The sequence below is a fragment of the Ambystoma mexicanum genome, chromosome 7q, assembly GCF_040938575.1.
Source record: "Ambystoma mexicanum isolate Mex_15411 chromosome 7q, UKY_AmexF1_1, whole genome shotgun sequence".
Classification (NCBI taxonomy): domain Eukaryota; kingdom Metazoa; phylum Chordata; class Amphibia; order Caudata; family Ambystomatidae; genus Ambystoma; species Ambystoma mexicanum.
The window spans coordinates 862,083,553-862,108,161 of NC_090941.1; the positions used below are offsets into that span (position 1 = coordinate 862,083,553).

Sequence of the window (24,609 nt, forward strand, 5' to 3'; positions counted from 1 at the left end):
TGAGTTTCAGACAGCAGTGAAAATGAATATCTTTGCTGGCACGGTGCATATCTGAGGAAGCTTTGCTCACCTCCCTCCGCATTGTGTGCAAGCCTAATTCACAGTCATTACATGCGCCTCTCAGCTGCATAAAATATTTCTTCATCCCAGCTTCCCATTTCCCACAGTTAAAGGGCTTTTGAAGAAAGGATCTTGTAGGCCTGCAAGCTTATAAATTAGGCAAAGCAATGCGCAGAGCCTTAACCAAGACTTTATATTCAAAATGGTATCTGAAAGGCCTCGAGAAAATACAATTGAATCGGAGTGGGACAAAACCTGGCGCAGGAAGTGCTCTCGAAGCCGGCTCCAATGTTGCCCATCAGAAATACCTTTGGTTTATTCAGCAACTTGTTTGACTAAAAACCCGGACAAAGCCCCCAAAAAGCGTTTTGCAGCTGCTGCGGGCAGGGAGCTCGGGGCTAATTGCTTGGCCTCGGCGCTCTTTTGTATTCTAACCTATTAAGTCCTTGAACTTCTTAAACTCGGCTTATTCTTTGTGTGCAGTTTGAAAGCCTAGAGCTTGCTGTGTTTGATTTAATATTTCTGAAATGTTACCCCGCCCTTATTAGACTGGCGTCAGTGGGTGACTAATACCCCAGTCACCTGTGTTCTGATGTGGGCAAACACGGGCTGTTACGGGAAAGTCATACTATGCTGTGGCATAGGGCCGTTTCTTTGAAGCAAGGGTTTTTTAAGGATGCTAAAATAAAGTGCAGGAGCCCTGCCAGAGACACGAGCAACCCTCAGGCTATACGATAGTGGCTACCACTGTTTGGTTGCCGTTGCTATCGTGTGCTTCCATCTCTTAGGTATTATGATTTACTGACAGGTAGTTTGAGCTGGCAGAAATAAGGAGTGCGTGGCGTTGAGCATTTGTGGATGAACTGGGCAAGGGCCTTTTATTTGTCCCCTCATTTAATTTGGTAGCACTAGCCCCTCCTGTTGGGCGGGGTTGGGGGTTGATGGGGCACAGAGCTATCTGTGCATTTCAGTAGGATCTTAGTAAACAAACAATAAGTAAACAGACTAAAACACATGCAACTGAAAAAAACATTTTTCTGTATAGTGTCACTTTTCATAAACCACTGAATGTATACATTAAACAGTGCAGCCTGGAGACGACAGGTCATTTATGAATAATAGACTTGGTCCCTGGTATGTAAAGTTAAAACCACGCAACTTTGACTGCGGTGAACGACTGCGTGATCGTGATCACTTTGCGCTGTGCCTTTAAAGTTTTTTTTTATGTGTGGCATTTATAATCACAACTGAATTTAAAAGCTGTAACAGCCTTTTTGATCATATTGATTATTTTAAAACTCTAAGACCAGTGTTTGAAGTAAGAGACTTTCAGCAAGTGGTCTTTCGTGCACAACGTTGTTTTGCTCTTGGGACAACTTTACAGAAAGTAAAAAGGTTTGGTGATATCAACAGCAGCATTTCAGAATGTGTCAGTGTTTCATAACGGCACGGAATTCCAGTCTGGGACAGGGTTTTAGAAAGTGGCTGCATTTTAACTGGTCCAACCTGATGCTCACAGTTAGTATGTTCTTAAACATTCATGATATGTTTTGTATATTAATACATTCCTTAATATCTCCACTATATTCTCTACAAAGTGCAATGAATAAACTCAGCCCATATTGATTGAATCTTTTTAGAATGCGGTATGCACTACAGAAGCCGATGCATTCCGGAGCAGTCGCCGTCTTCAGGGCTACATCTGCAACCAAAGCATACCCTCTCCTAGAACTGAGAATTCTCTTGGGTACGACGTCCTTTCATCGTCAGGCATTTCGACGCCTATATGTACAAGTTGTGAGACAAAGGGCCTCATTATAAGGCTGGCGCTCCCGTAATGAAGGGGGCCGGTACTGGACCATCCCCCTTCATTACGGGAGTGCCGATTACGACCTACGACCTTACCTTTGCGGGACCTGGATCAGACGCCTGGTAAAACCAGGCGTCCTTTCCGGGTCCTGTGAGGGGAAGAGGGAGGTAATAACGGACCAGATGTGCTCTTCCCGTTATTACCTCCCTCCCCATTCCCATTGAGCCCTATGGGCGCTCAAATGGGAATGGGGATGGGTTCCGGCAAGGAGGACTTACCGGGTCCTCCTATGTCGGAGTAACCCGGTAAGTCCCCATTGCAGGAACCCAGTAATGGAGCCCGGTACGGAGGTAGCCATGGAGCTAGTAGCTCCATGGCTACCTCCATACTCGTAATGAGGCCCAAAGTCTGCAATGGAAGACATGCAAGAGGGCTTATATATTTTGCCATCCAGTCACTATTTAAAATTACTTTGAGTTCACTGTATAAATCATACATGTTAAGCTGGACCCTGTTTTTCTGGAATCATGTGCCACATATTGATGGGGCTCAATAGAATCATAAGTACATTGCCAACTGGTATTGGCAAGTCCACTTCTACCATGTAGGGAAGGATCCCCTTTATTATTGATGTAAACACTGCTATCCATATGGAGGTTTCCTCCTTTTCCAAGATGGCCCCTGCATATTGCTGAGTAGGTACAAATGTAAAGAGGACTGAGTTTTGTTATGGCTGAGACCTTATGATGCCCAACCATATTAAATAGGACTCAGATTCATGAATCTGATCTTTAGTTGAAGCCCCCGATGCACAACAGATTTGCTGCTCGACCCCACGTTTTCATCTGTCATATATTTTAAGCATGGGTGAAGCTTTTCCATTGAATGCAAGCTCGTAGTTAAGTGAGGTGATGTAGGGCAGTAAAATTAAGATGGCACCCGGGTCGTTCGATTGTATTGATGAGCTCATGTGTGGGTTCTCTCTCTTGTGCCTCAGCTAACAGCATATAATGAAAGCATCCTGCAGAATTTAAAAGCAGTGAGATTTGTCCATGATACCTTTTCAGCGCATCTACCACTGAGAACAGAGATGTGTAGTGACATTGCTTACATGTTAACATGATCCATCAATTCAATACAATCCAGAGTCGGGGTAACTGCAATAATGTCGTATTGTTTAGGTCCAAATCTAGTAAACCCCATCTCTTGAATCAATGCTAGGATGAGATATTTATTTCTCCTTATTTCTGATTTGTGTTTACAATGTCCAGTACAGGTAACTTGTCTCTACATTTTTGGATGAATACTTGAAGAATAATGGTTTGTGTCAGCTTTCAATATATAGTTTGCCAAGATATAGTTAAGATAAAAACAATATACATTGACTTTTCTCAAAATGTATTGCTAATGACCGCTAACTCCGTGAAGGTATCTGGATTAACATTTCCAAAAGAAAAATCTGCTACAAGCCCCTCTGAACTGAATATTTTGGGGCAAATTTGTCAAATGGTTCACAAGTTATTATGCAAGGAACAATAAACTGTCTGGAGCCTAGTCCTATTAATTTTGCCATTAGAAGAAATGGTGTTTCCATTGAACACACACAGAGCAAAAACCGCTGGACTGATTTGCGCACAATAAGTAACAAGTTGACCACAAAGTGTTGCAGATATTCTTTTTATTAGTCTGGTGTAAATCCATCCAGTAGTTTAAAAAAAATATATATTTAAATTGACAGAGAAGGGGGCCCCTTGGTCCTACAAACATTATACATATCTTTCTTGGTGAACCACAGTCCTGAGGCTTTTCAGAAATGATATAAGTGATCAAAATGATATTTGGAGGCGTGAAAGGGGTAGTTTCATATGAGGATAGCAATGTTTTTGGAACGTTGGATGTTCTTGGAGTGTACATGTATATGCTTAACATGGTTAGATATTGGGCAGATGGTGCAGGTCACGGTCACTGGAAGGTGAATATATGAATATGTGAATATCGCAAAATAAAGGAAAAACAACAAACTAAACAGCATATATGTAATTATCAGAATGTGATACTAGGTTTTGGACACACTCTAAAAAGGTCACTTTTGTGTGGGTATGGTTGAATACAGATTGAACAATGGAATTTGTGCTACACAAATGTTTTTATGAGTGTCAAGTTATCACTGAAGAATAATCATGAAAGGGATCTACTCTGATAGTGATCTGATTTCCCTTGAAGGGCTAAAACGTGGCTGTAGACACTCTTGAGTGGAGGAAATTTCATAGAGCAGGTTATTTGAGAGATGTTGGTTCTCACTATAGGGGCTCCCATATTCTTGTTCATTTTGGTTTTATTTACCATTTGCCTCATAATAATATGTTAGTGTGTTGTATCAATATGTTAGATTTTGTTTTAAATTGACCCACAAGCAGAAAAGAGGGCATTCGCTATGCATTTATGTGGCAATAAGCCACGAGGTGGCGGGCCAATACCGCCCCAGGTAATGCCCCCGGGGCGAGTTATAGTGCCCCGGGGACATTACCTCGGGGCGGTATTGGCCCACCACCAAGTGGCTTATTGCCATTAGTGTTCCGGGGATTGCACTTGTAGGAAATCGCAGTGTACAGCCCCGGAACACTAATTGGTAGCGAAATCTTTTCACGCAGCAACGGTTTTCTGTTTGAAGAGGTTTCGTAGCAGTATGCGCTGGTTTTCAAAAAAGACCATACCGCGCGTACTGCTTTGTTAACACGGATCAGCAGCACGCCATTTTTCCATCTAGTTGTTCTGTCTTAACAAAATGAAAATGAGAGAAACATAAATCTACTAATGGATTTAGAAGTTTTGGGCATCTTGGTTAAGTTCTAAATCCATTCTAAATCCATTCGTAAGTTTTGAAGAGGGATTTATTTTCATGAAGATTTGAATGAAGTGCATTTATGAATGCATTAAAAAAATGAACAAGGACATAGCGTGGGGTGTACATGCAATTTTTTATTAGAAGAATTTCTGAAACGTTGTGCAAAAACAAAATACTGTTTAGAAAATAAGGCATTTTGAATAATATGCATTTAATTATAAAACATTTAATAGAGTACAACTATGAGATTAATAATAAATAAACAAATGGTAATTTTAAATGTTTGAAAGAAGAACATTATTGTGGCAATACATATTTCTGTGCATTATTCACTATGGAAAGTAACATTACCATGAAAAGTAAAGGAGCAATTGGAAAATTGTGGATTTCTTTTTTGTGTGCAAACATTAGACATTATAGTGTTGAAGGCAGTAGAGGATGAAGAGGAGGATAGAGTTATTGGAGTAATTTCAGTTGAAAGGGAAACAGGAGAAGCAATTGGTTTTGCAACGGTGCATTGGGGTTGATGTAGTAGTTGACCAGTCTTTTCGTTGTTTGTCAAGTGGTTTCCAATAGGATGAAAGTGATCCAATATGTTTGTGTCCAGTGACTGACATAATTTCTTTGCAGTTCAGTCCTGCATTTGATAGAAGTTGAATAGCAGTAGCACGAATGCAGTGGTTGGTGTAGATTGTACTTAGGTGTGCTTGTTGATTTATACGCTGCATAAAAGATCTAAGTGTATTTTTCCCGAGAGGACGATTTGTGTACCAAACTTCTTCTTTATTAATTTCATTTGTTGGTAAGTGTCTTGGGAATACAAAAAAAACAAGGTGCATTCCCAGGAAGTTTTGACATGTATAGTAGCAAAGATTGTACAGGGCAATTAGGGTCATATTCAACGGAGTACATTCTTCCACGTAATTCAGAACGCTGTGGATCGATTAATTTGTGGGGATTTTTTGTAATTTCATTGTAGGTTAGTGTGGCATATTGTGTGGCATATTGTGTGGCATATTGTGTGCCATTGTCGTCGATAACAACTTTAAATGCATTTTTTTGGAAGTAAAAGCAGGCCTTCACGACCACGGCGTGCAAAATGTATTTGTAAATCGAACCACACCTTGTACTGTAGAGTTTGTGGATGTTGAATATTGAAAATTCCGGAGGTGCGCAATTTTGCCAGATCAGGGTAGCTGATTTCTTTTTTGTGTTGAGAAAAATCCTTTCCTCTCGCCGGATTTGTTTGATTTTTGCAATAAAGACATTGTTGGCTGCTGTAAATTCAGGAGAATGCATTATATTCATTTTACGGCTGAAAGGTGGATTATTCAAGTGCCGATTTATACCTGATCACAATGAAATCAAACTTTGCGGTTGGTAATCTGTTCCTTGTGTTGTGCAAACCTCAGCATAAAATGCATGGAGATATTCAGCTATATTTTCAATGGTTTCCATTTCAAAAGCAGTAGAAAAGCCTTTTTGCATTAGCCATCCATTAAAGGTGTATATTGCCCATTTGGTAGCATTCTGTGTATTTTGTTCACATCTATTAAATTCTAGTAAGTCAAGTTCCATAGGAGAAAGTACTTGGTGCCGCATTGCTGAAGGTTTGCCAGTGTTTTCATTCATTTGAAGAACTGTATTGGAAGGAAAGGGTAGTCCTTTTTCAGTTTCTGCCTTATCTTCCATTAGCCACTCCTCGACAGTTTTGTTTCCTGTCAGTGAGAATGATAAGTTAGTTTACGCGTTCATATTCATAGAAGCGTTTTTAAGGCTTCGTGTTCCGGAGAGGTAACGAGATACTGGTGATTGTTGTGAACACCTTTGTTTCCTTCGTCGCGAAGAAAGGAGCTGCTGACCGCAGATGACTGTAGACGGGATGAAGGGCAGCGTAATCGTTGTAGAAACGAACGTCACACTGGAAATCACTGACGTTGTACATCAGGTAAGCGTCGAAAGTACTGGCTCGCGCTGCGACGCTGTGGCGTGGACGGGAATACCGTGTGGTATGGCTCGCAAATGAGCCAATCACCACACGGTATTCTCGTTCACACACGCTTCCCGGGTACTAATGTTGAATAATGGCTTGAACTGTTTATTTAAATATTATTACCCACAGTGTTCTGGTGTACGCTGTGTTAGCAGCTTATAAAGGTCATGTTGCACATTTTGGAAGGTTTGTTTGTCGAGTCTGACTAGTTACCCAAAGTACTAGAAAGTAGCACTTACTCTCCTGGACCAATGAATATAGACAGGGAAGGTCTGCCTATGGGTATGAAGTCTGGTCAAATTCTATTGCTGTTTTATAATGTGCTTCATGTCAGACTCCTGCTTCAAAGCAGGGACCGGGTATCAAACCTGTGCTGCTTGGCACTGTCTTGTTTCCAAGACGAGCGCGTTGCCCCTGAGCTATCGCACAAGTGCACACCGTTGTGGGTGTACCCTTTCAAAATATCTTACATTCCTCTATCAGAATTGAAATTGGCCAATGCCCTAGACCAGTACAGCTACCAAAAACAAAAAAAGAGGCTTTCTTTCACACACTGCACGACACCGAAATAGGATTTTGAAGTCTAGAACAGAGGCCCTCGGCATAACATGCAGACATCATTATCTCTGCAAAACTAGCGTAATTCTTATCAGGATTCTGTGAGTTGGAGGTAAGAGCATGAGGTGCCAGGGAAAGAGATTACAAGGGAATGAGTGACGCAGTAAAGCCATAGGTATCATCTAATTCACAAAAATGTTGGTTTCCTTGTATGTGCCATTTAGGGTCTCCCACTGGAAATGAATCAGTTGTCTAAGGCATGGCTAAGTGTCAGAAATGTGCCTGACAGCTATGCGTGCTAGGCCTGTGCCTGCAGCCAGGCCCTTGCTCTGCACACAAATAGCAGTCATTGTGTGTGCAGTGAGATGCAGATGGAGGATGTGAGGAAAACGTTTCGCGTTTATTCTCAGGAAGAGGGTCTTTGCGGATTGGCCTCTAAGGTTCTACAGAGGCCTCTTGTGTGTGAAGACGGGGATCTGGGGGCTCTGTCCACATTAGTCCAACTCTCAAGGCCATGTTTCATTCAAAATAACATGCATTTATATCATACCTTTACCCTCTACTTCATAAATAGCAAGAGTCACTGTTCAACACAGTGGACTTGCAATATTTCTTTGGTGGATACATTAAAAGGATCATGAAATGATAAAAGACATTTTTGACAGAGCAATACAAGAAATCATGTCCCGGATGTATGATTGGGTCTGCTCTTAGTGCAACCTAGTGCCGCAGTCAAGCTGTTCCTTATGTCAAGGCTGCATCCTCTATCTTGACGCTAGACAAAGGAATTCTGTGCAGTAAAGTGTAAACAGACCTCTTTAATATTCACAAGGTCTACTTTGGTTTTGTGCTGTAACTGGCTGCGGAAGCTGCGATTGCAGCGTGAACAAGACAGCAGACCTCCAGGCCGACCTATGCATTCAGAGTGAGCGGTTGAATATACAAAAGGTGGTGGCACATTGGGAAGCAACAAAAGCTGGAGAACAAGATGGCCCTGAGAAACAGATTCCTGCTTCCCTATTGGCTGCAGTCTCTGCCAGAAAAGTGGCCTTAGAGCCCTTTCACTGTGCAAATGTGTGTACCACCTGTCCTCAGCATTTGGAAGCCATCCAATGCGTCGAAGAACATGTGCTCCCAAAAGCCATTAATGTGTCTCTTTGAGACTCACAAGAAGCAATCCCACCTACTTTCCTTGAAGTTCTCAAGAAGTTTCAGTGTGGGGATTAACACTCTCAAAGGGCGTTCTGAAGCACAATGAAATGCAAGATCATTGCAAAACACTATGCAGGCCTGCACATATTACATTGTGCCCCATTTGTTTTGTATTTGCAAGGTAGCTTTTTTTCAGGAATGTTTTCAATGCAATGCGCAACAAGTATGATCTTGCAACCATATGCATACTTTTTAAGCACCGTCCACCTCGGCAATCATATCCATTGTAATCATTAATACTCACATAGGAAAGACTTGCTGTATAAATATACATGCAGAGTAGAGGCAATGCTAGGCTTAGTCCCGGGAGCACATATTTGCAGTACCTGAGTGGTGGCAATGTTCGTCCCATCCGTCACTTCCACGGTCATGTTGTACATGGACCTCATCTCCGCATCAAGGGGTTTCGCAATGACAATGGTGCCGACACCTTTCTCGATGTCGAAGGAGCTCTCGAGATTCCCACCTGTTGATTTGCAGAAAACACAATATCACATCCTGTAAAGACTGCAATATGCTTTGCCAGACATATGGATTGTGCACATCACATACACCAGCAAGGTATCTCAACAGACTTTAAAGGCAGCTTGCTCCTGCCATTGGTGCATGCTTATTTTACAGGTAAGCCCCAACCCCTTCCCTGGGACGCATAACATAGCAGTTTGCATGCAGGGTGAGCACGTCAGGTTCAGCGGTAACTCTATGGACTGTGGCAAATCAAAGCCAGACTATGATGCCTTTTACACTAATTCTTCTTAGTTCTATCGTGTTCTCCATGTTTGAATATTTGGTCCTGAATGACCCGCCCAAGGCCAAGAAGCAGAATACAATCGCCAACTGGCACAAACCATGTCACAGAGAATACTTCCTGTACCAGACATTCTCCCACCACGGGATGACTAACGGGAGCTGCATTTTGCAGCCGACAATTCTAGTCTCATTGCGTATGAAGCGCTTCTAGAGATTTGTATTTCAAAGACAAAATAGGGGGGTGGGAGGGTTCAGAACTCAATTCATTCCCTGTGTCTGGATTTCCTTACTGTATTAAAGGAAGCTGTCTAATAATGGTACTCACTCTTCTTCTTTCAGTCAGAAAGGGAGGAGAAACAGCCTTACCATTCCACTGTGGCCCTATCCAGCTCATCAGAGATTGTATGGTATTGACTCATCTTCTATCAGCCTGTCGAGATAGGGAGGAGAAACAGCCTTACCATTCCACTGTGGCCCTATCCAGCTCATCAGAGATTGTAGGGTACTGACTCATCTTCTATCAGCCTGTCGAGATAGGGAGGAGAAACAGCCTTACCATTCCACTGTGGCCCTATCCAGCTCATCAGAGATTGTAGGGTACTGACTCATCTTCTATCAGCCTGTCGAGATAGGGAGGAGAAACAGCCTTACCATTCCACTGTGCTCCTATCCAGCTCATCAGAGATGTTATGGTATTCCCTCTCCTTCTTTCAGCCTGTCAGAAGGACTCTATCTCCTGATAATATCAACAGAAATCTGCAAACAGTTTGGTACCAGTGTTTTGTTCCTAGCAGATGGGGTAAGTGGTCAAGCCCAACTGTTCTCCAGCCTCAACATTGAATGGCCTTGTTGACGATGGCCTGGGGAGGTGACAGGGATTGCCCTGTCTGAACAGTGCATGTGTCACATTGGTACTAGTGATGCCACAAGCTGTGAACTCTGACCCTGGTGTAGAATCACCCTGTGGCAGGCCTTGAATGCAAGTTCTCAATATGCCACAATCAGTATACTACCATCTAAGGGAGAAGGTGGCAGACATGTAAAGCGCATTCATTGTGCCGTCATGCCACAATGCTTGCATTCAATCCAGAGAAATATTTCGATTTGGGGTATTTCCACTTGATAACGATAATGTAATTGTGTAATATGGACCATTGTTGGCATGTCTTTATTTCAGCTACAACAGTTCTCTAGTGTGTTAGTCACATTCTTGGAAATTGCCAAGACAGAGGTGTATTTAAAACCGGCGCCTGAAAACTGTGGATCTCAAGATATTTAGGAATACATCTCCCAGAAACCATAGCCAGAAAATAAAACCCTAATACAATAGTCAATGGTGAGAGATCAGAATAGTCAGAATAGTCAATGGTGAGAGATCACAGTGCACAACATTTGGAATGATGCAGGTTGCACCCATCAGCTCTAAAAGATAAACTGGGCCCTCTGAAAGAATGTGCAACAAAGTTCTTTAATCCATCCAGATGGAATGTGACTAAAACTGCAAATCTTTAGCTATTTTTTTTAAAGTTGGTGAATCAGATATGCCTGGAGATTGTACCCGCATTTACAAAGTGGCTGTGTCCTGTAAGACCATAGATGCACGCCAAGTGTTACATGTGCACATTTAAATAGTGGTCTATAATTTGTTATGCTGCAAAAGGCAAAACGGCAATAACGTTCTCTAATACGCATTGCCTGATTTGAGTTTTGATCACAGAATCGGGGGTCAGAGGGACCCTGCTCCCCTGTGAAAGGGAGAGAGTGCGAGTCTGAGTTTCATGTCCTTTAATGCCTTTGATGCTAAACTGGGGGAAACATCCATAATGTATGACAACAGGATGTGTTGGTCCTCTGTATAACATGCAGCTCCGAAGACAGTACTTGCTGACTAGTTGCTTAAGCAACTCACCCACTGAGGAATATGTCTGGACAGGCTTTCTAATAAACAATGCAGCAAAAGGATGCCTGGCTATAGTCACATGCATCTGGTCATGGATTCCTCAGCTCCCTGAAGCCTGCTGGAGCCACATGGGTTTTATTATCAGGCCACGTCAACCCACCTCTTTTGGAAAACCCAACATTCAAGGAATACACCTCCTAGAATTCCTTTCCATGTTAGAGGGGAAAACCTGGACCAGATCCGGAAGGAAAAGGACTATGGAGAAATACTAGTCAGGCCACTAAGGTTATCTGGCCATGGTTAATAAAACACTTTGAAAAGAACTACATCATCCACAATCCCACTCTCCTGCTGACAGAAACCCGGACCAGTCTAAGAAAGCTCACTTACATATGTGGGGGTTTGGGTGGAGGAGAACTATGTGGAGGACTGGAGTTACCACAGACGTGTATTCCATCTCACAAAGAAGAGAATCATGAGGAACTATCACCCATTTAATACGTAAAGGGACAGATGGAAGCACAGCTCAGATACATACAAAAAATGGACACCCAGCAAGAACTTAATTTCTTTCCTACACTACCAGCAAGACTAAGCAGAGGAACGTTAATGCGGCCCACAGCTGTAAGAATCACCTGCAGCTACTCCCTTTGGGGAAATCCAATGAGAGAAATACTAACATCAAACCGCATGAAGGGAAAAACAGTCTCCCTACCACTCAAATGGAAGGCTCAGCACCCACCTTGACCTCATGCTTACAAGAGGCAGCCAAAACACCCTCAAAGGGGGAGGGTCCCTGCAGTGATATAGAAAGAGACAGAACAACTGTGGAAGCGTATGCACAGGGGAGAAATTCAAGATGGTTGCTAGGTTATTTGATGACTTACAAGAGCACTGAGTATGCTCAGAAAGGTCATGTGATCATTCCATCCAATTCCGAATAATCTATTCAACCCAAGACATATGTAGGTGCCCAATCCCAGCAGAGAAAGGGGAGTGCGTTTCAGAGTACCCAGCTGGTGAAGTGCAAAGCAAAAGTTCAGAGGTGACACTACAAGCTTAACCACATATGGTTGTGCGAATAGCTATGCTGGTATCTAGGTTTTCTTTCATAGCAGGAAAGTCACATCAATTGTTTCACCTCACATTTACTAAGCAGTAAAAGAAACCTAGGTGACCTCTGGGAAGTTATTTACACCTGAATTAGTACATCTAAGAAGTTATATAGTTAATTAAATCAGAGTTCCTCGTTGTAACTTCTCTGTGAAAGGGAGCCCAGATATCAGTGATTTTATGATGGAAGCTTTATAAAAATAAATATTACCCCGTGGGTTGAAAATGGCAGGAGGTGGGGGCTATTCAGCTCCTGGTTAAAGCCTAGGAGTGTCTAGTTAGCTTGACTCCAACAGCTAGTAGGAGCTACATTTCACACCCTTAGCCAAATGGTGGCATAAAAACATAACTTTTTGAGATTAACTCTTTGTGTTTGGGAATGTGCATAAAGGGGCATTAGGTCACATTTGGAAGACATTTAAAACATAATGTGTCATGTATAATGGACAAAGGTTTCTGGTTTGCATCGCATATGGGTAGTAAATTGGCGACATGTAATTTGAGGTAGCCGCTGCTTACTGGATGATGGCAAATACCCAGGAACTGCTTTTAATACCTGCTAATTGAATCCTTATTTTGATCCCTGTATTATACAATGAAATCCTGTTTTTCTTAATTGTGGGACGTCACAGAACCGACTGCTGTATACTTCGTGAGTTGAATTTCAAAGAAGAAAGGCAATATTAACCATTATGGCAAGAACTATTAGAAGATGGTGATACCGATAACAGGGCATATTGAAAACAAGAAAAATCGGTAAGGGCCTCCACCTTTTGCATGCAAACTAAACTGAGATGTATTTACCAGATCTCAGTAAAAAAATAAAAATAACTGTCGGTGGCCAAGAAATTAATTTCTGCCAGCGGTAGTTGAAAGGTATCATGCATAATAAACTGGGTTGACAAAAAGAGTATCATGTGGCTGGCTGCCAACATCTATTTCTTTTTGACAATTTTTCAAATCCTGCAAATTTCATATCATATAATGCAATTCCTCCAGAAACAATGCATCGGCCGAGTTTCTAACAAAGTTATTCTCTAAAATATAGCGACACTTGGGAAGCTCACAAAGCAAAATCCATAAAGCAGTACGAAACACATAAACACCGTTGGATTAGTGGATATTTTGTCTACGGGCAGAGCTCATGCTTGGAACAGCTCTCATAAAAGCAGCTCTCAGCTTGACATGGCACGGTAGGAAAAGCGACATGGAATTATTAAGTGGGGTTTTATTAGACTCACAGCTGTGAGACATCCTCTTATCTTTGTTTTGTATGTGATGAAATCGCTCTGTGAATCTACTTAAATTAATAGAAGCCTGTTCTTAAAAACTCGACTCATTCTGCATGCAACGTGTTGTTGATCCTGGAGTATTTCCAACGAGTGAGGGAATCATTCTTCCGTATCATAAGTTTAACATTGTTTCAAAACTTGGAAGCCCCTTTCTCTTTTTCGTGGACTAGATTGCACTAGACAGCAGCTGAGAATGAGCTACAATAATGATGAATTAACTAATATAGTAGTTGCGCTCTGCCATAAAGAAAATACCTTCAAAGTAAAACATGCAGTTATAACATGTGTCGACCAAATCTGAGACTAAGGGCATCCAACTAGAGGATAACCCTATAGGAGAAATGCCCATGATATGACCTATTTAGTTCTGTGCGAGGTTATGGGCTTGTGGCAGATTGAGTTCTGCTCAGCAGGAGAATTGAGATGAGTGGTGGCTAAACCGCCTACTTATCCCACCCACGTCTACAAAACCAACATGGATTCCAATCATAAAGGTATAACAAACAGAGCCAAGAGATATACAGTCTCCACATAGTGGGAAGGCTATACTCTAAGAAGGGGCACAAACGTGATTCAGTAACAACCCAAACAGAAAAATGCAAAGGTCCAAAATAAAAGGAATGTCCAATCAAGATTCTATACAAATATGCATACTTTAAGTAAACACACCAATGTACATATAACCATAGAACACTATCGAAACCCACCACTGTAAGGAAAAACAGGGAAATGCAAAGTGTAACGGTGCAGCACTCTGGGTTTTCAGCAGGTAGGAAAAACAGGCACGAAATGCTATAGGAATTGCAAAGGATATGTTTTTCAATTGAATAAGAAGAAACAGGGACTTTGCCAGTCTCTAGGGCTGAAAAAGGTGGACCGAGGTGACAGGGTGAGTTCAAAGTACTTTAATCCAATGTGCAGTGCATCGACAGCATCGAACCAGGCTTTGAGCTGTAGTGCGTTGTGCATCGAGGCAGGTTTGGTTGCGGCAAGTTGTGTTGGGTCCAGCAGCGAGCATCTAGTCAGTTCAAGCGGAAAGTTTACCCACTTGTGTGGAGCTTCATTTGGCTACTCTAATTCCGCCCCTTCCAAGACCCATAGCATCAAATGGCCTTATGTATGCAACACCCTTGTGTAAGGTTAGTTCTTTTATTTAGGGTGTGCTCTTTGACCCATCTTTCCCAGGACAACTCCTGTTTAATGTCTCTCATGCTGGAGGGAGGTGTTACCCTCCTTTCCAAAGGCTCAAAATGAAGCAGCCCCTACTGGCTGTGGTCCTGCTGGGTGCAGCAGAGAAAGACAGTCTGGGCGGAATACATATACGCTGTCCATGGCTGTACTGACTCAAAGGGTTGACACGTGCATGATATAGATGCAGGTGCGGCTTTAATACTTATGGGAAAAACTAGACAGCATACCCCAAACTCTGGTATGGCTTACGTTTAAAGATTATAACTGCCACAAGGATGGTGATTTCGTATATTTATGTAATTTGGGAACAGATGTGAAAATTTTAAATATTGCCCCTGCGCTGGAGTGACATGGCTGTCACTGCAGCTGTCAAGAGGGCACCTGTGAACCCTGAACCTGTTCTGACACACTGGAGAGCATGAGCTTCAGATCAGGATACTGGTGCAGCAGTGCACAGGTGTATACTGTGCTTTTGGCATGGCGTTTGATGAAAGGGGGGTTCTGGTTAGGAAGGCAACCTTTTCTGAGATAGCATTTCCAGCATCATGTTTATCATGAACACCAATAAAACAAGACAGGGCTTCGACACCCTTACCACATGACAATCCTTCAAATGCCCTCCAGCCAAAAAAGGTTGAGATTCACTCCTCTAAGTCTGGCTCGTCCTCCTGACAAAAATACCTTCTGAGACCATCTACATGAGTGTGCGTTACTCCAAGTTGGTGTTCAACGTTTATTTCCAAACCCTGTAAGGAAATGGCCCAAGCAATAATGTGATTCCCTCCCTGCATGGCCATACGCTACATAAGAGGTGTGTGGTCCATTTGAATAGTGAAGTGAGACCCACATATGTAGGGCTTCTTCTTGTGTACTATCCAAACTACCACAAATACATGTTTTCAAGTGTCATCATCAAACACACCCTCCTACATACAAATGCGCCACTCTTGAAGCTTGTTGATTCAAAAACTGTTGCTTATTATCATATCCAGTTCTGAAGATACACCTTAACTAGCCCTATATTGGTGACACGTGTTTCGGCAAATTGTCATTGCCTTTCTCAAACCAGAGCTCATTTCTGTTAAGCAACAATATTGTGAATGCGGTTTGCGCACATCGTAATAACTGAGTTCAATCCCTGTCATGTAATCAGCTCTTGAAATGTGTCTGTTAGGCTAACAGACACATTTGAAGAGCTGATTGTATGTAGGAGGGTGTGTTCGATGAAGATGTAATTTTAGTGGTGGGGTTCTTTACCTCTATCTCTCCTGCAAGTGCGACACGGTCACTGACGACAAATAGCATCAAGGGTCGCTGAGTACTCAAAGGTTGGTGAAAACAAACCCCCAGTTTTTCTTGAGTATGTTTTCAAGTGTGTCCCAGTGGCACTCTCTCTTGGTCATGGGCCTACTCAGGAATTCACAAGGTTTCTCTGCCCCCTCAGCGTTTAGTTGTGCTAGCACTGTACCAATTCCACATGTATCGGTGTCTGTATGACTGATGAAATCCTGCCCATGATCCGGCACCTTTAGAACTTGGGCCTTGCATAGGCCATCCTTCAAGCTCCGGAAGGATGTCTGACAGGCAGGGGTCCAGATGACCTTCTTCAGCAACCTTGTTGATGTGACTTTGATAAGGGGAAAGGAAAGTGTGCCATACCTCTTGATGAAAAGCTTGTAATATGTGAGACCCAGGATGGATCTCCCTTGAGTCTGGGTAGTGGGGATATCCCAACCCATCACTGCCTGGACATTGGTATGTCACAGTTCCCTGTGCTATCTGGTCTTTCGAGACCTTCACAGTCATTCCAGATTTCTGCTTGCTTGAAGTACATGTTTCAGATGGGGTAGATGGTCTTTCCAGGCATTACTGAATACAGCAACATCATCTTAAAAGGCGAGTGAAGTTCTCTAGTCCTGACAAGGCCTGGTTTATCATCCTCTGAACGGTTACAGAATGTTGTTAAAACTAAAACGCATAACAGTGAACTGATAATGCCCTTCTGGAATGAAACATGAAGACCTCTCGTTGCTTGAAAAGGTAGTCCAAGCTGCCACTACACTGAAGTGAGATCAAAGGTAACCTAATCTTTCAATCAGTTTGTCTGACCTAGGTATGGGGTGTGCATATGTGTTGGTGAAAGAATTTAGCCCTCTGTAGTGCACACAAAAGTGGACTCAGTTTTCCCGCCACTGGATATTTGTGGTACCAGTACCACTGGGCTAGCCCATGGGCTGCAGATCGCTCAATAACCCCCAGGCCCAACATCTTGGAGACTTAGGCCATGATGGCAACCTTTCCAGACATCCAGTACCGATATCATGGATGTACCAATCATTCTTTCCTGGAGTCAGCGAGAGCAGACCTCTGAATGGGCCCAACAGCTGCTGGCAGTCTCGCAATAGTTTATTAGTAAAGTCTACGCTGGAAGAGATTTCTGGGGCAACAGGCTCTTCATGGGAAGCAAAATAGGATTGATACCTAGTCCTGCCCTTAGAGGTTAGAGCCCGACATGAATCGCAATATAATTACCCAATTTAATTTCTTTTTTCAGAGAGCTGGACTCTCTCTAGAGATCCGTCAGTGGATTCAGTGCGAACAAGGTTTGCAAGGGGAACTGTTGCCCCCTCAATGTCATGGCCAGTGGCCAGAGCCATCACTTCGTCATCCCTGCGGTAACAAGGCTTCAGTCGGCTAACATGGAAGACACAATTCGCATGCCTTCCAGCCTTGATATCAATGAGGTAGCTAACCTTACTGATTTACTCCAATATCATAAAGGGCACAGTCCATTGATCATGAAGGGCGCTCGTCTTGTCAGGTTGCATGATCCAGACCATTTGACCTGGTGTGTGCACAGTCATACTCACCTTCTGATCATGCCAATGCTTTATGAGCTCATGACTGACCTCCAGGATATATGCACTCTGTTAAAATAACTTAGCCATTCTGGGTCTGCAGAACTCAACATATTGTGGCTTTTGGAACACTGAGCATTCCAGTGACCCGATTCTGGGAATGCCTGCCCTTCATCTCGCTCCACTGTCCTCCACCTTTCTCTCACTCACTCTTAATATCCTATCTCCCATCTCACAATCAAAACCATGCTCGCTCTTGTTCTTTCCCTCTTCACTCGAGACTAAGGGTCTGATCCATGGAAGTGTTTTGTAATGACGCACTCCCATAGGAAAACGTTCCATGAATCAGGCCTTAAATCTCAATACAGCCATAATTCTACTGCAAGTAACACCCCAACCCAGGCCCTAGAGAGAAGGCCGATTTTGACAGTTCCTAAAAGTCAGCTCAGGAATGGCAGAAGGTCCTTTCCAGGTCGAGTTGCAGAACGCAGTCAACAAGGAACTTGATTTCTGGACCAACCATGACATCAGCAACCCAAAAGAAGTCAAATAAGACTTTATAGGAGGGGGACCTACAAGCCAGGAGTGAAAACAACTGTGAAGATCATTGCAAGAAGACAGAGAAACCCGGCTAAACAAATTCCACTGCCTCGAAGGGCAAGACAGGGCATCCAGCCAGCAGAACATAGCACCACTATGAGGAAGATGTTGGAGGTGACCCAAGATGGCATATTCAATAAAAGAGGCAGGGTAATGATGGCAAAAAAACATTCTGGAAGTGACAGCTTCCAACCCCAATGCACATGATTAGGGTGGTAAAACAGGAATGTGGTGATGAAACATAGACATGTTTCCACCACAGAGATCCCAGACCATCTAATACAGAGGACCAGGTGAAGGATGACAGCCCAGGATGGACCACCGACCATCTGCGAGAAATCAAAACCGGAACACAGTGAAGGGCAAAAGACCAAGATAGTATAGGCAAATCTGGTGCTAAAATTACAGCAGTGCCAGCTTTGTGGCACAAACCGCTTGCAGCTAAGCAAACTGGCAGCATTCCAGAAGAAAATACAGGAGAATTGAGGCAGTCTTTGGGTTTCACTAGACATGCCCATGCACTAATGTGCTGACTTAAGCCAGTGCTCTAAGAACACCTGGGGCATTATGAGGGGGATGAAGGAGAGAGAGTGAGAGTGGTGGACCAGAGGGAGAGCAATGGGTAAGAAAGAAGAGAGGGGGCACTGGGCAAAGAGGGACTAGTGTGCAAGTAAAATGAGTGGGAGCGAACAGCCATAGGGGGAGTGATGGGCAAGAAAGCAGAGAGCAAGCAATTGGCCAGAGATTAAGGAATGGGCCAGAATAAAACAGAGAGGGAGCAGTGGACGAGAAACAGGGAGTGAGTTTCATACTGTGGGAAAAGATGGAGGGAAAGCGTAATAAACTTTGGAGTCAGGATGCGAGAAGTCAAAGTAGCGGGAACAAAGACTGCAGGAGGAGCTGGAGAGAATAATGTGTGATTTGGGAGTATGGTGGAGAGTGTGAGTTGTGACTTGTCAGTGTGACAGAGCAAGTAAATATTTGTAGGAGTGTGAAGTGGGAAAAGTGAACAAAAGGCTCTCACCAATCCCCTCTCAACCCTGGCCTAGAGGATCACGGCCCAGACACCCGCCACGAGAGGAGTTTGCCCATCTCCCAGACGACCAAATACCCTGGTACAAGAACATACGGATGTGCCCACTCGCGTGCCCACCCGCCTGCCCACCAGCCTGCCCTGCACATGCCGACACCTGCGGCATGGATGAACTCGACTAAACCATCCAGCACTAAATCAACACATCGTTAGAGATGCCATGACGACCTAGCCAACGGTCAGCACACCCGTGCAAACATACACACCGGACACTCCCACACCAATCCACACGAAGAACATACTCAGTGCTATGACGTAGGCGACGGACACACCCACGGACGTGCATCTTTATTATTTTCCACATAGGCTTTTCAAATGCAGAAACGCAAGACGCATAATGAACTCATCTAAAAAGGCTTGCTCACGCTTCTTCTAAACCAATGTACCATAATGAGAAATATAACGAAGACACGATACTGGGGATAGAGCAATATGATACCATAACCTAAAGCGCTCTGTACCAAATGGTTCCACCTATGCACCAGGCCCAAGTAGGCCGCAAACAAAAGCTTCCATGAACATTAAATGAGCAAGAGTTCGGTTGCTGACCCTGCAGAATGAGCCCAGCAAAAGCAGACAGTCAAGGGCACAACGTTGCAAACTCTCATACCACAAGCCGACGCCAAGGTCACACCTGCAAGATAAGCCAGGCACACAGTGAGAAATGCAATATTAATTGTGCAGAATTCTGCCTCAACCACGGTCCCCACCTCACGTGACCAAGCCGAACTTGATAGGGTGCCAAGCCCAGGAGGAAGAAGGCGCCTGGATCCCCCCGTCTCAAGACACAGGCAGATACAATTAAGCGACTCAATGGACATCTGCGACGGTGGGAGTAGTCGGCCTTCCTGCTTATGAATAAATCCTCACATTGTCTGCACATACCCATAGTGAAACATTGTTGCAAGTGACAGGTGCACCGCGAGCTGGGAACAGCGATGGTCCCAGACTGGGGGGCTCGCGGGTGAACCAATCAGAACATGGGGCCCTTATCACTGACGCCATTAACATTGACCAATCCTCGGGGGTCTTCATGTAACAATTTTTATGTATCAAACTGAAGGGACAACCCAAGTATACCACCTGACGAACCCTTAACCAATAACAACGTTCTCTATACATATGCTATACTAACCCTACCACTCGGGGAACCAATCCAGAGTGGCGATAGGTTTTTTGCTAATTTTTCTCAGGTGACGCAAGTAGCGCGTCATACTAAGGTAAAAAGGGCCTGCGAGCCCCACGATGTTGAGAGAGTGTCAGGACGGACGCGTACGATCCTTGGCCATCCCTGCCGTTTTGTTTAATAAACAGCAGAATCACCTTGCTTCTTGCGTGTGTCTCATACTCTATCTCTTTTGGGATATACGGGAGGAGTTGGGGCCTCCCGCCCGGAGGTCCGCGGACGGCCCAGCCGACCCCGGGAGAATTTCCCCCAGACAAGTGGCAGAGTTTTGGGAGTTTAATTTCTGATGAAGAATTGGAGAGTGTGAGGGGTGTTGGTAGTTTGGTGGGACTGAAGAGCAAAGAAGGGGTGGATTTGCACAATTACAACTTACACATATCAATAAAGTTAATAATACTATGTAGGCATGCACATTAAACCAAGAAGTAGAAGAAACCAATTGTGTGCTGCTAAGTTTGCTTTTGTATGCCAAAAATATTTAAATCTCATGGCACAATATCTTGGAGGGCCTGTTAGACCACAAAAGATGGTGCAGGGCTAGGCTCAAGAGAGTCCAGGTGTGCACAGTGGACATTTTAAGGCAGACTTGTGGTGCCACAGAAACAAAAATGGGGAAGAGCGGGACGTTACCAATAAGGTACATTGGGATAAATCGGATTACCACCCCTGGTTAACCCAAAACTGAATTAAAACTGAAATCAACCCAGTGCCTAAAGCGAAAACAGATCAATATACCAACAGTGGGGCAAAAATTAGTGATCTAAAATGCACCCCTATCCAACGAGTCATTTGGGCTACCATAGAACTACGCATAAGAGTTCCAGTGACAGAAAGTCTCTCTGACCAAAATAATATGCCAGAGAACCCAAAATACAAAGACAGAAAAAGCAAAGAGTAGGGGGCTCCCATAAAACCTAACAGCAGAACCCCCCAAAATGGAATTCATCTCTAACGCCTGGCTTCAACATAAGACAAACAATAGTGTGAATCCAGGCGGCATCCCTGTATTTCCGGGGCTACATTATTTGTATCACCAAATGTGTTGCTGTTCATTATTATCCCAATTGCATGTTGTCAGCCCATGTCTTCATCACATTCGGCTATCAACCAGACCCCACCTCTTAATACTGCTTTGTGTCTAGCACCTTATTTCGAGCTCCACAATGCTGCCAATTAAAGCTATATGTGTGCTTCTGCAAGCTATAATATGAATACCGTAGGACAGACGAGCAGCGCAAGCGCAACTCTTTGAATGAGAATGTGATCAGCAGCCCATGAATGGGGTGAGCGTGGTGTTATCAGTTTTGTGAACGTTTTACAAGCTGTATAGTACATTAGAACACCCTAGTGTTGTTTCTGGGAAGCTGATTGGTCAATCTGTGGGCTAAACGCACTGATATAGCCCGAAGATTGATTGCAGCCCACAAATCGGGTGTTTGAAAAGCAAGCAGCTTCAACGTTGCAGAATACAACGTGGAAGCTGCTTGCTTTGGTGTACATGAAAGTGTTCATATACACCACACGGGTGTATATGAACACTTTCACATACATCAAAGCAAGCAGCTTCCACGTTGTATTCTGCAACGTTGAAGCTGCTTACTTTGGTTTATATGAATGTGTTCATATACACCCATGTTCAGCAGCATTTTTGTAAAATAACGAATATGTCGGTATTTTACAAAAATGCTGCTGAGATTTCAGGATTGCGCCCGTTATGACAAACAGGCGCAATCCTGAAGGTGCACTACGAGGACGCCCAGGCCCACTTGAAAATACTGGTGGGGCCTGGGTGTACTGATTTGGCGCAGTGAATCCTGCTTTTTAGCACATTCACTGCGCTAAATTCAGAATCGGGCCCGGAGGGTTTTCTAATATCTTTATAGACCTGCAGCTCGGGTCGTACCGGGCGTTATGGTCCCTCATACCTCGTTAAAGGCCCTTGCTTCGCCTGGGCCATTAACTCGGTCTTCAGGGCCCATAATGCCTGGTACGGCCCTTAGCTGCAGGTCTATAAAGCTATATTAGGTGCTGGTGCAATAACACTAAGAAAACCCTTTCATGGTTATGTCAGCCTTTTGCAGTGTACCGGTCCAAGCCCCTGCGCAACCAATGCACAGGGCTGTAAGCGATTAACACAGGCCCGCATTAGCCAGGAAGCCAGTCTCATTAAAAAGAGCATGTTTCTATTTATTGAAAAAGAGAACTCTCTGCACGGGGACCCACACACCTGATCACTCCATGCACATATTAAATGAGGCTATACTTTGCCAAAAGGCCAATGCTTTTTCTTTTTTCGCTATTTTAAGCGCACCGACAAAACACTGTATGTGAAATTGACAGAAAATGAGAATAAAAATAGCATAGGACAGATGTCAGGGCAGGTTACACAAGGAATAAAATAGAAAAGTAAGTAACACAAAGACATATGCACAGAATGCCTGTCAAAGTTAAATGTTAGTAACATTACATGTTGGTGGACATTTTAAAACAGTAAGCAACCGCGGATGAGGCAAAAATAATAATAATAAGGGGCAAAAATAAAAATAAAAAAAGGAATTACATTTTTTGTAACTATGTATTTTGTCAAATCACACGGATCTGCATTGAATACATTGAAATAAATATTATATATACATATTATATGTAGATATAATAAAGTGAGAGGCATGTTGCACTTTATCACTGGCATTTGTAAATATGTAATGTCATTTGCTTAATTTTTTTAAAAACAAACAAATGTAAAAAAAAAAATAAAAAATGAGGCTGATATGAAATTGGGAAATCCAGCAAGTGCGTTCTCGAGGAGGGTACCTTGGGTCGAGCAGTTCTGCCCACACACTGTCTGCAGAATATAGAACATCTCTCGAGCATGCTTGCCGCCTTCAAGCAGTGCAGTCAGGAGCAGAAAGAGAACGGAAAGCAGAAAGGGTCAAGAGAGCAGAGCATTGAGGTCCAGCAAGTTAAAGTACAGAGAAAGCAAGCACTCGAAAAGACGACTAGAGAGACGCTTGGCACTGAAATTGTAAAGACAAACAAGGAGGAATTAATTTGAGAAGAAAGCATAGCGGAGAAAAGAGATTTATTTTTTTTAAACTGAAAGGAAAGCAGAGAAGTTATATTGTTTGTAGTAGGGTGACCCCCAGCGGGTGATGCCTGGGCCCCAATATCATAGCCCTGTGCGCAATGGACTGGCAGAACAAAGGTTCTCTAGGAATAATTATTTATTTAACTGTGTTCACATGCAGATTCATGCAAACTCCTCATTAACCTTACGGAGTAACTGCACCACTGATATCATTGTGGCAAAAAGTGCTGTTAGATAAAATGACTCTTTCGATTTTGTGGGACTTTGGTACCAGGTCATGGTCTTCAAGAAATGGTAAACGTGTTTCACTCAAGATATTTCCTCTGGTCGCGTATGGATACCTTCACACGCAGAGGGCTACCTTGAACCCTACCTTCCACATCGAACCACAACGGGATGTTGGACGGCTGCACGGTGACCACTCCCACGATTTCCGTCACTTTGTCGCTTTCCATGACTGTGAAATTGTAGAAGGGCTCATCGAATGTAAGCGGCACCGCGCTTGGAGGTGGTTTCTTGATCCATTCAATGTGGAGGCGGGCGGAGGAAGACTTTTGTGGGCGTCCATTGTCCACTGCTTTTATCTAAAATGGGAAACACACATGGAATCAGGTTGAGGCTGTTTGGGAGTGTTTAGATCTGATATTAGGGCAGTGGCGTGGCGGCTACTGTACAAGGAGCTCTTAAATAGGCCTTTCATTCTATCACAGGGAAATAGACCAGAGAAGACAGACTGCACAGATGGTAAACAGGTAAGTATCGATGGGTACACGAGAGCGTAGGCTAAAAAGTCCACTGATTTGCATATATTGGAGCTTCATAACATATGCTGTCATTTTTATAGCATACTAATTCGATCATTTAAATTAAAAGCTGAAACCCCAGAAGCCTCCTTATTTTTCTTGTAAAATACATAGCGTTAATCGTTACCATGTTACAAAACTCAAAGTCACATGACCAAATAGCCTATAACTAAAGCCGTCCTGATTTGCAGCTGATGCCACAGAGCGTGTGGTATGTTGCAAGTGGCAATATACATGTAATACCCAGATAACTGTTCTTG

The 24,609-nt window shown here is 43.4% G+C and overlaps 1 protein-coding gene across 6 annotated transcripts in view; it reads right to left on the reverse strand.

Moving 5' to 3' along the window:
• The window catches only part of FAT3 (FAT atypical cadherin 3), a 1,069,235-nt gene that overhangs the window by 349,893 nt on the left and 694,733 nt on the right, over nucleotides 1-24,609 (reverse strand). For 4 of the 6 annotated variants that reach the window (XM_069639361.1, XM_069639364.1, XM_069639362.1 and 1 more), the window contains exons 6-8: nucleotides 23,920-24,130; nucleotides 23,273-23,341; nucleotides 8,805-8,944 (exon numbers count right to left, since the gene is read on the reverse strand). In XM_069639361.1, coding sequence (XP_069495462.1) covers nucleotides 8,805-8,944; nucleotides 23,273-23,341; nucleotides 23,920-24,130 — 420 coding nt within the window. The remainder of the gene's footprint in view (nucleotides 1-8,804; nucleotides 8,945-23,272; nucleotides 23,342-23,919; nucleotides 24,131-24,609) is intronic. The other 2 variants (XM_069639365.1, XM_069639363.1) reach the window with 1 other exon arrangement.